General features: G+C 41.0%; 1 protein-coding gene across 3 annotated transcripts; it reads left to right on the top strand.

Annotated features, from left to right (window-relative positions):
• Positions 1-1,982: 1,982 nt before the first annotated feature.
• VMA21 (vacuolar ATPase assembly factor VMA21) lies at positions 1,983-12,742 on the top strand. 3 transcript variants are annotated; one of them, XM_012107165.5, is made up of 4 exons: positions 1,983-2,225; positions 2,410-2,634; positions 8,230-8,339; positions 8,918-12,742. In XM_012107165.5, exons 2-4 carry the CDS (start codon positions 2,525-2,527, stop codon positions 9,058-9,060), a joined length of 363 nt encoding a protein of 120 aa, XP_011962555.1. In that variant the 5' UTR covers positions 1,983-2,225; positions 2,410-2,524; the 3' UTR covers positions 9,061-12,742. The 3 variants fall into 3 exon arrangements, with proteins under 3 accessions (XP_011962555.1, XP_042098409.1, XP_004022328.1); XM_042242475.2 differs by having other exon boundaries at positions 2,374-2,634; XM_004022279.5 differs by lacking the exons at positions 1,983-2,225; positions 2,410-2,634 and adding an exon at positions 2,763-2,923.
• The last annotated feature ends 704 nt before the right edge of the window (positions 12,743-13,446 follow it).

The following is a 13,446-nucleotide window of genomic DNA, read 5'->3' as shown; positions in this document are numbered from 1 at the left end:
CCTTGGAAGAAAAGTTATGACCAACCTAGAGAGCATATTCAAAAGCAGGGACATTACTTTGCCGACTAAGGTCCGTCTAGTCAAGGCTATGGTTTTTCCTGTGGTCATGTATGGATGTGAGAGTTGGACTGTGAAGAAGGCTGAGCACCGAAGAATTGTTGCTTTTGAACTGTGGTGTTGGAGAAGATGCTTGAGAGTCCCTTGGACTGCAAGGAGATCCAACCAGTCCATTCTGAAGGAGATCAACCCTGGGATTTCTTTGGAAGGAATGATGCTAAAGCTGAAGCTCCAGTACTTTGGACACCTCATGCGAAGAGCTGACTCATTGGAAAAGACTCTGATGCTGGGAGGGATTGGGGGCGGGAGGAGAAGGGGATGACCGAGGATGAGATGGCTGGATGGCATCGCGGACTCGATGGACGTGAGTCTGAGTGAACTCCGGGAGATGGTGATGGACAGGGAGGCCTGGCATGCTGCGATTCATGGGGTTGCAAAGAGTTGGACATGACTGAGCGACTGAAGTGAAGTGAACTGAACTGAACTGAATATTCCATTGTGTATATGTACCACAGCTTTCTTATCCATTCATCTGCTGATGGACATCTAGGTTGCTTCCATGTCCTGGCTATTATAAACAGTGCTGCGATGAACATTGGGGTACACGTATCTCTTTCAATTCTGGTTTCCTCGGTGTGTATGCCCAGCAGGGGGATTGCTGGGTCATATGACAGTTCTATTTCCAGTTTTTTAAGGAACCGCCACACTGTTCTCCATAGTGGCTGTACTAGTTTGCATTCCCACCAACAGTGTAAGAGGGTTCCCTTTTCTCCACATCCTCTCCAGCATTTATTGCTTGTAGACTTTTGGATAGCAGCCATTCTGACTGGTGTGAAATGGTACCTCATTGTGGTTTTGATTTGCATTTCTCTGATAATGAGTGATGTTGAGCATCTTTTCATGTGTTTGTTAGCCATCTGTATGTCTTCTTCGGAGAAATGTCTGTTTAGATCTTTGGCCCATTTTTTGATTGGGTCATTTATTTTTCTGGAGTTGAGCTGCAGGAGTTGCTTGTGTATTTTTGAGATTAATTCTTTGTCAATTGCTTCATTTGCTATTATTTTCTCCCATTCTGAAGGCTGTCTTTTCACCTTGGTTATAGTTTCCTTTGTTGTGCAGAAGCTTTTAATTTTAATTGGGTCCCATTTGTTTATTTTGCTTTTATTTCCAATATTCTGGGAGGTGGGTCATAGAGGATCCTGCTGTGGTTTATGCCGGAGAGGGCCCCCTTTACTACATTTTGGATCCCTAGGGTTTCAGGAACCTCGTCCCAAGGTGATTAGCTAGATCAAGGGTCCTCACACTTTCCTGGAAAGGGACAGATAGTAAATACATTAGGCTCTGTGGCTCAGTCTCTGTCACAAACAACTACACAATGCTGTCATTGTAACATGACAGCCGCCATAGGCAATACAAAAGAATGAGCATGGCTGAGTTCCAATAAAATTTTATTAATGGACACTGACACCCGAATTTCATATAATCTTAACATGTAGTGAAATACTATTCTTCTTTTGATTTTTTTTAACCATCTGAAAGTGGAGAAACCATTCTTAACACACATCTTGTAGAAAAACAGGTGGCAGACATGCTGTAGGTATTTGGCAGACTGGCCACAGTTTGTCAACCCACAAGCTAGAGTCTCTCTACTACTACTGTAGTTCTGGCATTAGGCGGTTCTTACAACCCCAAGGGTCTAAAGAAAGCCCAGAGAGTGATTACAATTTTAGTAATTAGAACACAAACCCGGGCTTCCTGCTTTCCAGTCCATGACCCCTAAGGCGGCTCTAAGCTGTTGGTTTAGTCATGATTTCAGATGCGGTCTTTGTATCCATGCGGTGCAGAAAATAGATGTGTGGTCAGCGGCCTTTTCCAGGCGTTGACCATGTAAGGGCTGTCCTCTTATTAGCAGCCAGCGGCAACCTAATTTTGTCAAGCCTGACCCTAGGCTCATGCACCCTTTTCGTTTATACTTCTCTCCAGTTGTTCAGCCCTGGAGGCCCATCTGTCCCTTACTATTTGAGTCCCTGTTGTCTCATTGGCAGCTTTCTGAGCAGCTGCAAAATATGTTTTTAAGTGGAAGTTAGGATCACCAGCGTCTGGCCTGGAACAGTCACTCTCAGCAAGAGCTCTTTCAGCTCTGACATTCCCTAGCTTGACAGACTCGGGTGAGTGCTAAACTAACCCCTCCCAGCTTCTCAAGGCTGGACTTTCACTGCGGGCAATAATTAATGAGGCGTTTACTCAAGGGCTGGGGAATAATGTGCACTGCTTTTTTGTGTTGTTGTTGTCGTCGGAAACTGCTTGGTTGCCTAGCACCCCAGTCGTCCTCCCGGTCGTCCTTTCTCGCAGATCATCTGTTCCAGCCGTCTCGCAACCACAGATCTGCGGCAGGGGCCGGAACGGAGACGAGAGCTGCTCGCGCGCGCTCAGGGGGCGGCCGCAGCACCGCCCTCCCCGGAGGACAATGCTGCGAGGCAAGTCCCGGCTCAACGTGGAGTGGCTGGGCTACTCGCCCGGCCTGCTCCTGGAGCGCAGGCCGCTCCTGGCAGGGCGTACGCCCCGCAGCCCTGGCCGGTAAGTCACATGCAGGCTCCCAACCGCGCCTGCGCCCGCCGCCGCCGCCGCCGCCGCCGCCGCCGCCGCCACCGGGCGTCACCTGGGCGCCGCGCCTGCGCGCTGCGGCCCACAGCCCGGCACTCGCCGGCACTTCCGGCGTGGCCCGCCTGTACCGGTCGCCTGCCTAGCCGGCCGAGCGCGATTGCGGAGCCCAGCCGGCGTCTGAGCGTCTGAGCTGTGACCGTGGCGACGCCATGGAGCGCCTTGATAAAGCGGCGCTGAACGCGCTGCAGCCGTCTGACTTCAGGTAGTCCGGAGTGAGCCGGAGTCAGGCGGGGCCCTAGAGCACCAGGCGGACTGGCCCAGGCCGGGAGCGGGGCGAGAGGCAAAGCCCGGGCCGACCGGTGGGTGGGCATGAGGTCTGGGCCCTCCGGGCTGGGGCTGCGGGCTAGCGGAGGAAGGGGAAGCAGGTTGGGGCCTGCATCGTCTGCACGCCGGGCCCCTACCCTTCCCTCGGGAACGAGGGACCTGGGGTCATGGTGGCTAGGTGGGCGGGTTATTCAGCTCTTGTTTCTGGCCTAGCACTTCTTTCTCTGTTGTCTGTATTGCGATCTTGCTGTCTGCAGCCTTTCTCCCCACTGCAGGGTGAGCTCCCTGAGGACAGGAACCGGGCCTTCTCCATCTCCGGGTCCCCTTTAGGGCCCACATCGTCAGGGCTTAATAAATGTTTGCTGCATGAGTGAACGAATGGAAGGGATAAAGGGCCGCCCCGGGTTTGAGTCTACTTTACTCAGGGAGTCAGTAGGATGGGGGCTGGTGGCTGAGTAGAAGGAACCTGAGGAAAGAGCAGGTGGTCCTGGTGGACTAGCCTGGCCCATGATACCTCTAGAGGTCAGAGGGTGGGAAGGGATTTAACTACCATTCAGCATGTGTGCGCCAGGCCCAGCTTAGGTGCTTTGTTACATGCCTGTGTGTAAGTCACTCAGTCGTGACTGACTCTGCGACCCATGGACTGTGGCCCGCCATGCTCCTCTGTCCATGGGATTTTCCATTCAAGAAGTACTGGAGTGGGTTGCCATTTCCTTTCTCTAGGAGATCTTCCCGACCAAGGATCCCATGTCTCCTGTGTCTCCTGCCTTGCAGGCAGGTTCTTTACCCGCTTTATTACATACATTATCAGAATTTTAAAAGTGCTTAGTTTGCTACTCGTTTAAAAACAATGAAGTTGACTCAGGATATTGGCTTGCGCAAGATCACTGGATTGCCTCGCACAATTAGTAAGTGTTGAAAGCTAGCAGTTGTCCTATCTTTGGCGACCCCGTGATCTTTTTAACTCTCACAATGGCGATGTAGGTGGTTTTTTTTTTTTATTACTGTTTATTAGTGAGGCCTCCAATAAATATTTATATTAAGTATGCTTAAAATACAGTGTACCCCTCCTAGACTGATTTTAGTGTTTCTGCATGGAATTTGCAGTGAAATCTAGTTGCAGTATAGGCCTTGCCATAAAGGGGAACATGGTAAGCTTCATCTGCTTAGTGTTTCCTGCAGAAGTTTATCTGAAGTGGGTAAACTCTAGATGGTTCTCAGAGTGGGGGCACAATCCTCAATTATTTGTGAGGCTAGTTCTAACTCTAAATGTTCGAATTCTTCCTTTCTAAGAAGGCTCAATCAGAGACACATAGGAGAAATTAGTTGAATAACCTCAGTTGCTTTGTTTTGGAATACCTCACCGGGTTACACCCAAGCTGGCTTGTGCCAGCAAAACTACTGGCTGTAGTGGGCTGTGGCTGGAAGCCAAGGAGAAAATGTCATATAAACACTGGAGGAAGTTTGAAAACTAGTTTTCAAAAGTTTGTATGCTTAACTTTGTTCTTAGTCCTGTATTTGAGAGACTGAAAGTCAAATTTTGGGGGCTTAAGATAGAGAGGTAAGAAGGAATTGAAGACAAGCAGCAAGTTGTTGAGATATGCTCTATGTAGAATGTGTGGGGTTAGAAATTAACATGCAGAAAAAATTGTGTTTGGGTGGTGGGATCGTAAGTGATTTTGTGTGCTTTAAAACATTCTTATGATATTATATTCTCTTTTCAGTGATAAACTTTTCTCAAAGTCAGGCCAGATAATTGATATTCAAGAGATAATCTAAAGAACAGACAACCTGTTAACCTTCCCTTTCTCTAGATTCTCAAGCTTTGTTTCTTTATCAGATTAGATGATCTGAACTTTGCACACCAAAAACACAAACACTGTGAAGGCCAAGTTTTTTTGGGGGGTCGGTCCACAAAAGAATTGGCCAAATACTGACTTCTTGTATGTATGTATGCATTTTTAAATTTTTCTACACAATTTTTAAAGGTTACACTCCATTTATAGTTACTGCAGAATTTTGGCTATATTCCCTGTATTGTACAATACATCCTTGTGTCCTGTCTCCACAATATTTTGTGCCTCACACTCCCCTTCCCCTATATTGCCCCTCCGAACCCTCCCCACTGGTAATCGCTGTTTGTTCTCTTTATCTGTGATTCTGGTTCTTTTTGTTACATTCCCTGGTTTGTTGTATTTTTTAGATTCCACATATAAACGATATCATACAGTATTTGTGTTTCTCTGCCTGGCTTATTTCACTTAGTATAATGTCCTTTAAGTCTGTCCATGTTGCTGGAAATGGCACATTTATTCTTTTTTATGACTGAGTAGTATTCCATTGTATGTATTATGCATGTGTGTGTGTATTGCATCTCCTTTGTTCATCTGTTGATGGACACTTGGGTTGCTTCTGTATCTTGGCAATTGTAAATAATCCTGCTGTGAACCCGAGAGTGCATGTATCTTTTCAAATTAGTGTTTTTTGTTTTCTGTGGACATGATTTTTTTGTATTTTTATAGAACTGCAGACACTCATTCTTGATGAAGATAAATTTTCTAAAAAATGTTCTATTAGAGAACAATGTAAGGAAGTTTGGGTATATTAGATGAGAATTGTGTATCTCAGTGATCACTAAAGTGAGATGTATTAAAAGATGTTTCCTTGAAGTATGGAAAGAAAACAGATTTCTACATAATTTTTTTTAAACTTTAACATTTTTAGTATCTGTTTCTCCTTGTTTTTATATTTTAAAGACTCCATGACTAATATAGACTAATATACACCATCTATAGTGTATAGATAATTTAGTTAAAAATCATTATGCCTATATGGGGGTATGTGCTCAAAACTTTAATGATGGATCACACAGTCAAAAAAGTTCGTAGACCATTGGTGTAAACTTAAGATGTTCCCTTTCTTTCTGGGCTGCCAGAAGCCTCCCCCCTGTAATGGTATACACAGTTATAAGAATTGCTTTGCCTGGATTTTCTGTGTGCAGGACTGTCTGGGACACAAGCTGTCATGTTAAGTGCTATAATAACAGGCATGAAGTAAGTGTGGTTGAGTCCCAGAGCAGTGAATCATTCCAGTTGGCATAATCAGGAAAGCTGCCTGGAGGAAGGCAGCTTATTATTTTGTAAAGACCTTGATGGCTGGGCTATATTCTTCATAGAGATGTAGATAAAAAACTGGAACCTCTTGCTGAGGATTACCAGGAAGAATTAAGTTCAAGTGTTGACTGTGAACATAAATTTAGACATGTGTTAAGGTTATAGAGGAGCAACACTTGCCGCCCCAAAATATCTCTTTGATGTGCAGATTATTTTAAACTGAAAACCATCAAGGCCCCAGACACTCAGGAAGAAACTTTAACCTTCCCCTTAATTGCCTGAAAATCCTGGAAGAGAGCTATCACCAGAGATATTTGCAAAGAATATGGGCTAGGTGTGGTGGGGTCAGGGGCAGGGCATAAAAACCAGAGACTACTCTGGGTCCCATAGACTACATGGCCTAGGAAACACTTGTTGACCAAACATCTGCTTTTCCATCTCCATGTGTATCGTCTTTTTCCTGTTTGAAGTCCCAAATCCCTACCTACAGCATCTTCTTTTGTCTTTACCTGAAGACAATATTTAAGGTGAGGGTTTTGGCCATTTGGCAAATTACTCACTTCTCCTGGGTCTCTTCCATGTATACATGTTATTAAACTTTGTTTGATTTTCACCTGTTAATCTGTCTCATTTCCATTTAATTCTTAGACCGGCCACAAAGAACCTAGACAGTAGAGGAAAGGGAAAAGGGACCTTTAATCTACAGGGTAAAAGCCCATAGGATAAAAACTTATTGCTTTTAAACGTAATGGTTATGGTGATATGGATGAGGGGGGGGGGTGTGTGTGTACGTAATGGTTATGGTGATATGGATGGGGGGGGTGTGTGTGTGTGTGTGTGTGTGTGTGTGTGTGTGTCCGTCCAGGATTGCTGGAAGCTTACTACAGCTTCACTGTCAGTAGTGTTATCATTTGTGATGATGGGGCCAATGCTGACAAATATCTACTTACTGAAAAGTGGGCAAATCAACATTAAGGAAATTTGAAAGTGGGAAAGTTAGTTTATTATTGTGTATTAATCTGGAGTCCTTTTTCATGTGCACACCTTTTGAATATAATTGGAATAGTATACATCTACACTGTTGGCAGAGATTTTCTGGAAAGGACCAGATAGTAAATATTTTAAATTTTGAGGGTCATGTGGTCTGGCACCACTACTAATCTCTGTCTCTATATCTCCCTGGAGTCTTAGGTGATGCATAAAAAAGTGGGTGTGGCTGTATGCCAGTTACTCTTTATTTACAGAAGTAGGCAAGGGGCCTTTCAGAGCTTATTTGGCAGACCGCTGATATACATAAAAACAGTGTAATCTGCCTTGTTGATTTTTCACATAGATATTTACTGAATCATTGTCAAAATTAATTTTAATGGTTCCCAATTGATAAGCATCATTTGTGAAATCATTTCTCCTTTATTGGATGTTTTTATGTTACCCATTGTTACTGTTTTAAGTAGCCATTTATCTAACTTGTTTTTCTGTAATAGTATGATTTTAGAAACTTGATTGCATTCTTCAGAATCATTTTATTGTATTCTGGAACAAAACTTTCCCATTGGAATATTTCCATTGATTTTATAAGTCTATGAGCGATAGAATGCGTGGAACATAAAGTGTTTTGATATCAAACTTTTAATGCATCCATGCTGTGTGTGTGAAGACCATTTAAGTTGTACTCTCGCTACTTAATTACAAAGAAATTTGAGCAGAGTTTCCTTCAGCTGCATCAAGATTGCTCTGGGCTCCTTTTTCTTTGGAGAGTCTCATACCTTGTCTGTATCAGCTAGCCACTGATAGGATGCTTTGTGAAGGAACCTCATTAGTTGTTTTCTGTGTATCTTCTGCCTTACTACTTCCATTGTGAATTCTGTAAATCATGTATATTTGCATAGCACTTGGAAGATTCCAAACCACTTTTGCACTTTACACTTCTTTTCACACTGGGTCTGCCACTGGATCTCTAGGCTATTTGAATTTTGAGTCCCTGGCACTGCTCTTTTTCTGGCCACTGTTTTCTAGACAAGGGCAAGGTTCCCAGCATCTTTTCTGTGGGTATTTATAGCATTTACGAACACAAGAATAGTTCGAAATGGCTTTGCAGGCTCTGATTTTCTCTTTGTTTACTTTTTTCCAGAAATGAAAGTTCATTAGCATCCACTCTGAAGACGCTCCTGTTCTTCACAGCTTTAATGATCACTGTACCTATTGGATTATATTTCACAACTAAATCTTACGTTTTTGAAGGTAATCCTAGACATAAAACAAGACATTTTCACCCTTAACTATATATGAGATTCCATGCTCTCAACGATCTCTTTATATCTGTAAACTGGATATTAATTTGACTTGCTTCTGTTTTGCTTTTCAAAAATCCCATTGCTCATAATGAATCTTCATGAAATGAATTTTTCATCACTCAGTGATTTGTTTGACATCGTATTGGTTTATGGTTTTCTGTGCGATAGCTTGCAGATCCTTTCTTTTAACAGCCCCTGGAGAGTGAGAGTTGGTTGACATGGGAGGAGGACTTTGGGGGAATGTACCCTTGCTGGCAGACATTGGAAGGAAGAGAAAATAAAGCCCTCTTTATTATGTCTGAGTCCTTAGATGAAGTGATTTATTGTCTTTTTCATTGAAAATAATGTTCTTCATGTGTAGAAGGTATTCACATCTTTACATGAATACTTGATTTATCACCACACAGAGTATTCCTTTTTAATTGCCTGACTAGTTCAATAAGTATATAGCTAATAAAAATAATGTTTTGATTTTTATATTTTTATATATTTTGGAATAAAATGGAAACTTTTTTCTCTTGATAGGCGCCTTTGGGATGTCCAATAGGGACAGCTATTTTTATGCTGCTATTGTTGCAGTGGTCGCCGTCCACGTGGTGCTGGCCCTCTTTGTTTATGTGGCCTGGAATGAAGGCTCACGGCAGTGGCGTGAAGGCAAACAAGATTAAAGTGAACATTACCTTTTGATAGTGTTAAATTGATTTTTTTTAATGGTAAATCTATCTGGGATATTGATGATTTTAATAAAATTGAAAGAACTTGTTAAAATCAATCTTGAGTCACATTTGACCAGTGTAAGTTTTGGTCCTTCTAAAACAATGCCTTGTATCATCAGTTTTAATTGTCTGAGTCTCTCATTTGCAAATGAGAATTTGGAAAAGCTAAATTGGTTATGAATAAGTATGTGAAATTAATTATGCATTATTCTGGGAAGAATTTGATTATCTTACAACAAAAAAATGTTTTACAGCATTTTGTCTTTTAGTTGGTTTTGAGTTTTACGCTCTGGTTGTATTCAGATGTACATAGTGGAGCAAATCTAAATTTTATTTTTCGCTGGAACACTTTTCCTGACTATCATGAAAATACCAAGTCATTAGATTTTGGGTTGTAAATGCCTGTTGAAAATTGCTTAAATTGTGGACACTGGAATTAATCTGAGTGTCACTGAGAAATTTTGCATAAAGTAGTAGTAATCCCTAGTCAATAGAAATCTTTCATTACATTATTTCATGGGGAAACTAGGCTGAATCACAGCCATTCATGTAAAAGGACTGGGTTTATTAAAGAATGCAGATAGCAAAGCAAAGAGCTAGCTGCCTGGGCACCTGGCCTGCTCCCTAAAGGCCTCTTACAGGCCAGCCTCCTCCTTTCAGAGAAGCTCTTCAATGGTCTGCTTTGCTCTGTCACTCAACAATGAACTTATACTTTAATTATGAGGTTGTGTAAACTCGGCTTTTCCTACTTTTAAATAATGTATATGAAAGAATTTACATTTAAATATGTTCATTTTTGCATACTTACAGAGTGTAAACAATCATGAAAATCAATTATTTTTATCACCCAGGAAGTATTCTTGGAATTTTTAATCAGTGCTGTTATGTCCCAGATATGTATAGATAATCCTTGAGGTCCTTTCTGATAGAAAAAGATCCTGTTTTTTAGTATCCTTGGTCTGTGTGCTTTTCAACCACTTGGTATTATTTGTGTGTAATCTAAAAACACACAGGGAAAAATGCGTATTAAAACGGGAAGAAAATGTTAATTCCCTGTAGTGTGGCCACCTGGAGATAACCACTGTTTTGGTTTACATCCGTGTGCATTTCTGATTGCTAGTTTGATACACAGTAAAAGTTTGGTTTAAGTTCAGAATCTGCCAATTTTATCTGGTGTCTATTTGCGTTTTTTCAGATGAGTGATTATTGGATGTTTTCTTAAACAGCACATTCTACCTTTACTCTTTTAACTAGATATTTCATTGTATGTATTTCTGTCATTAATAATTCCTCATACCATGGCCCTTGCTGGGAGTGTTTGCCATCACGGATTTTGTTAGTTCCCCTCTACTTTCGGATGTCGTGGAATTGGACTAAAGGAGCAGAGATGTAGTTAGGCATAAAAACCAAGAAGCCTTTTGTGTTTATTTAATTGCTGAGAAAAAACAAAATGATTATTGTAGGACTATTTTTTATTCCTGCTTATAGTTAAATGTTATTTGCAGTTTAAATGTCTTAAGTAGTTATTCTGAATGGGACATGGTTTCTTAAAAAGACTACAGTTTTGGTATACAATTGTACAAATTTAATAGGAAATTGTCAAATACTCCAGTTTGAATCTAATGTACTATAAGGTAGATTTCTAGATGGTCCCCTCTTTAGATGTCTTGTTGTACTTAGAATTTTTCCAGTTAATTTCTTTTTCTATAATGCCAAGGTTTTTCTTGTACTTTTGAAATCTTATGCTATTTTTAAAATATTGATGTCCAGTGTTGGATTATTTTGTTTGATTTCAGACATTTGCTGAGTAGGTAATATGGGTGTTTTCCTGCAAGTATTTAAACTAGGGATTCATGCAAAAGCAGTGTAATTTCCTCTTGGAACTAGTACCAAGCATTTGAAAGTTAGACTTGGATGCTAAGGTTGATATATGGAATTATTACAATAAAAACTTGCTTTCAAACCAGTTAATATTTTCTTAAGATTTTAACTGTTAACTCACTAGTTTGCTGCTGTTGAAATAATACGGTGTATGACAAATAGATTTATTTTTCAAGATGTCTCAGTGATTTCCTCTTGTACAATGTACATACTTCAGGATGTATAGAAAGAAAAGCTACAATTGAGCCCTTATATAAATATTATAAGGTAGGACTATGTTCACTATTGTTTGAAAATGGATTGTAAGAATAACCTCAATTAGGGGTCTTAACTTGAAGTGTCAGTACAGGCTACTGATTTAACACATGACCTTCACCTCACCTCACCTCCCATTTTGCCCCCCAGAATATAATCTCTTTTCTCATTGTGCTAAAAAATAGTCTGCTGTAGAATGCATCTGATGTCATTAGCTCTTCAAGTGGATCCCATTTTACATGTGAATTCACTTTTAAGTTGTTACTGAAGAAATTTAAACCCTCCATTAAAAGCAACAACAACAACCAACCTGCATTTCATGGGACTCTAACAGAAATATATTGTAAGGCTATTTTCATCATAAAGATCTCATCAACTTTGCCCCCAAAGCAACTACTTGACTTGTTTGGTGTTTTCCATTTTCATATAAATTTTATATATACAGCTAGTGTACCCAAGGACACCAGTAAAAGCAGTTAGATAAGTGTACCCAAGGAAAAATGAAAGGTACATGAGAATTTATATCCTGTTCTATATGTATCTAGTGTATATTTCTTGTCTCCAGACAAGTTCATGTTTGTTCTTTTACTTATGCTCAAGTGAAGTTGTAGACTGTTAGGCACATTTTATAAATAAAATTGTCACTTGTTACGTCAGCAGCAGATATCTCCACTGTCAGGCACTCTGCTCCATCGGAAGAGTACAAATTTATTAACTCAGACTCTACTCTAACATTTAAGATTGTTTTTGCAAGAGCTGGACTAAAGCAGCGTATTCATAACTTGACAAGATTTCTTTTTCCTTTTTGCAGGGGAAAAAGGGTCACCTGAGAAAATAAATTATTTTCAGGGACTTTGGGATCCTAATGATATATATTACATGTAACAGATGAACAGATTAATCCTTTATATATTCATTAAAATAGTCTGGAATTCCTCAGCTTACCATCACTCCTGGCCACCCTTTTCCTTGCCTGTTTGTTTGCTACGTGTATTTGAAAGTAATATCTGCATTCCTTTGAAGATGTTCTATAGGTCATATTTGTCAGTTACACAGACTAGTCTTCCTTTTTCTCAAGTTCAGTGAAATCTCACTGAACAGTAATAATAGCAATAGCTAACATCTGCACAGCACCTTACAGTTTGCAAAGAACGTTCACATATTCTTGTTTTTTTTTTTTTTTTTTTGCTTAGTGAACCTGTTACCAGATGTCCTGACCTTGATGATAAAAGTGTTAGGAGCTTTAGAGTCACTGAATATGCTGTAGTCTTGAATAGTGCCCTGACAAGGGGCAGAGTTTAGATGTGCTACCTTAAAAGCTGCCTGTAATTATCAAAATGGGGGGGGCTTGAGTTCTTTAGCCACTTGAATCAGATTTACTTTTGTAAGTGATGCTTTTCTAACTGTTATCTGGATGGGTTTTGTATTCGTTATATTCTAACCTGTAATTTGTATAAATTTGCCATCTGTTGTCATTAAAAAAGTGTTCATAATGCCACCTTGATGTCTCCTCTTTCAATTAATAGTATATTAACTTCTTCAGTTTTTTACATTTGTTTACCTCCCTGTTTATACTATATCAGATATGAACAAAACTGTCAAGAGTAAGCTTTTGTGTAGGAAATGTAGGCCAGAGATATTCAAGCGGGTGGGGCTGTGAGGGATGCTGAGACAGGAAGGGTTGCGATGGGCCCATGAGAACTGGTGGAGCAGTGGGGGAAAGACAGCAGCTTCTTGCCTTGTGGCTTAAGAAAATTCATTTGGGAGTGAATGGGCTTCAAATACCACTGAAGGAGTGAGGTTGGGAAATACTTGTGGCTACTTTATTAGACAGGGGAAGTCAGTTCCTGGCGATGCCCAGCATGCCACCCCCTCATGCCAGTGCCTTGTTCTTTGGTCCACTAGGCCACTTGTTGGTTGTACAGTTGACCCTTGGACAACACGGGTTTGGACCGCATGGGTCCACTTATGCATGGATTTTCTCAGTAGTGAATACTACAGCGCTGAACACTCAGGTTGGTTGAAGCTGCAGATGGGGAACCGCAGGTGGGGAGTGTGGAGTTAAAGGATTTTCCACTGAAGGGAGGGTCCAGTCCCTAATCTTCATTGGTTCAAGGGTCAACTGTAGTCATTCCAGCTGCTTCCTGTGCTTTGGAGAGTTCAGCTAGTTCTCATTAATAATATCCACTCCAAAGAAGATTT

The sequence above is a fragment of the Ovis aries genome, chromosome X, assembly GCF_016772045.2.
Source record: "Ovis aries strain OAR_USU_Benz2616 breed Rambouillet chromosome X, ARS-UI_Ramb_v3.0, whole genome shotgun sequence".
NCBI classification, from domain to species: Eukaryota; Metazoa; Chordata; class Mammalia; order Artiodactyla; family Bovidae; genus Ovis; species Ovis aries.
This window is presented reverse-complemented; position numbering and strand designations above follow the sequence as displayed.

What these genes read in the sequence shown, in the direction of transcription:
- VMA21 (XM_012107165.5), top strand. Translation starts at nt 2,525, where the DNA reads ATGCTGCGAGGCAAGTCCCGGCTCAACGTGGAGTGGCTGGGCTACTCG. An exon ending in ACGCCCCGCAGCCCTGGCCG is followed by an intron (nt 2,635 to 8,229) that starts GTAAGTCACATG and finishes ACTTTTTTCCAG; the next exon opens with AAATGAAAGTTCATTAGCAT. An exon ending in TAAATCTTACGTTTTTGAAG is followed by an intron (nt 8,340 to 8,917) that starts GTAATCCTAGAC and finishes TTCTCTTGATAG; the next exon opens with GCGCCTTTGGGATGTCCAAT.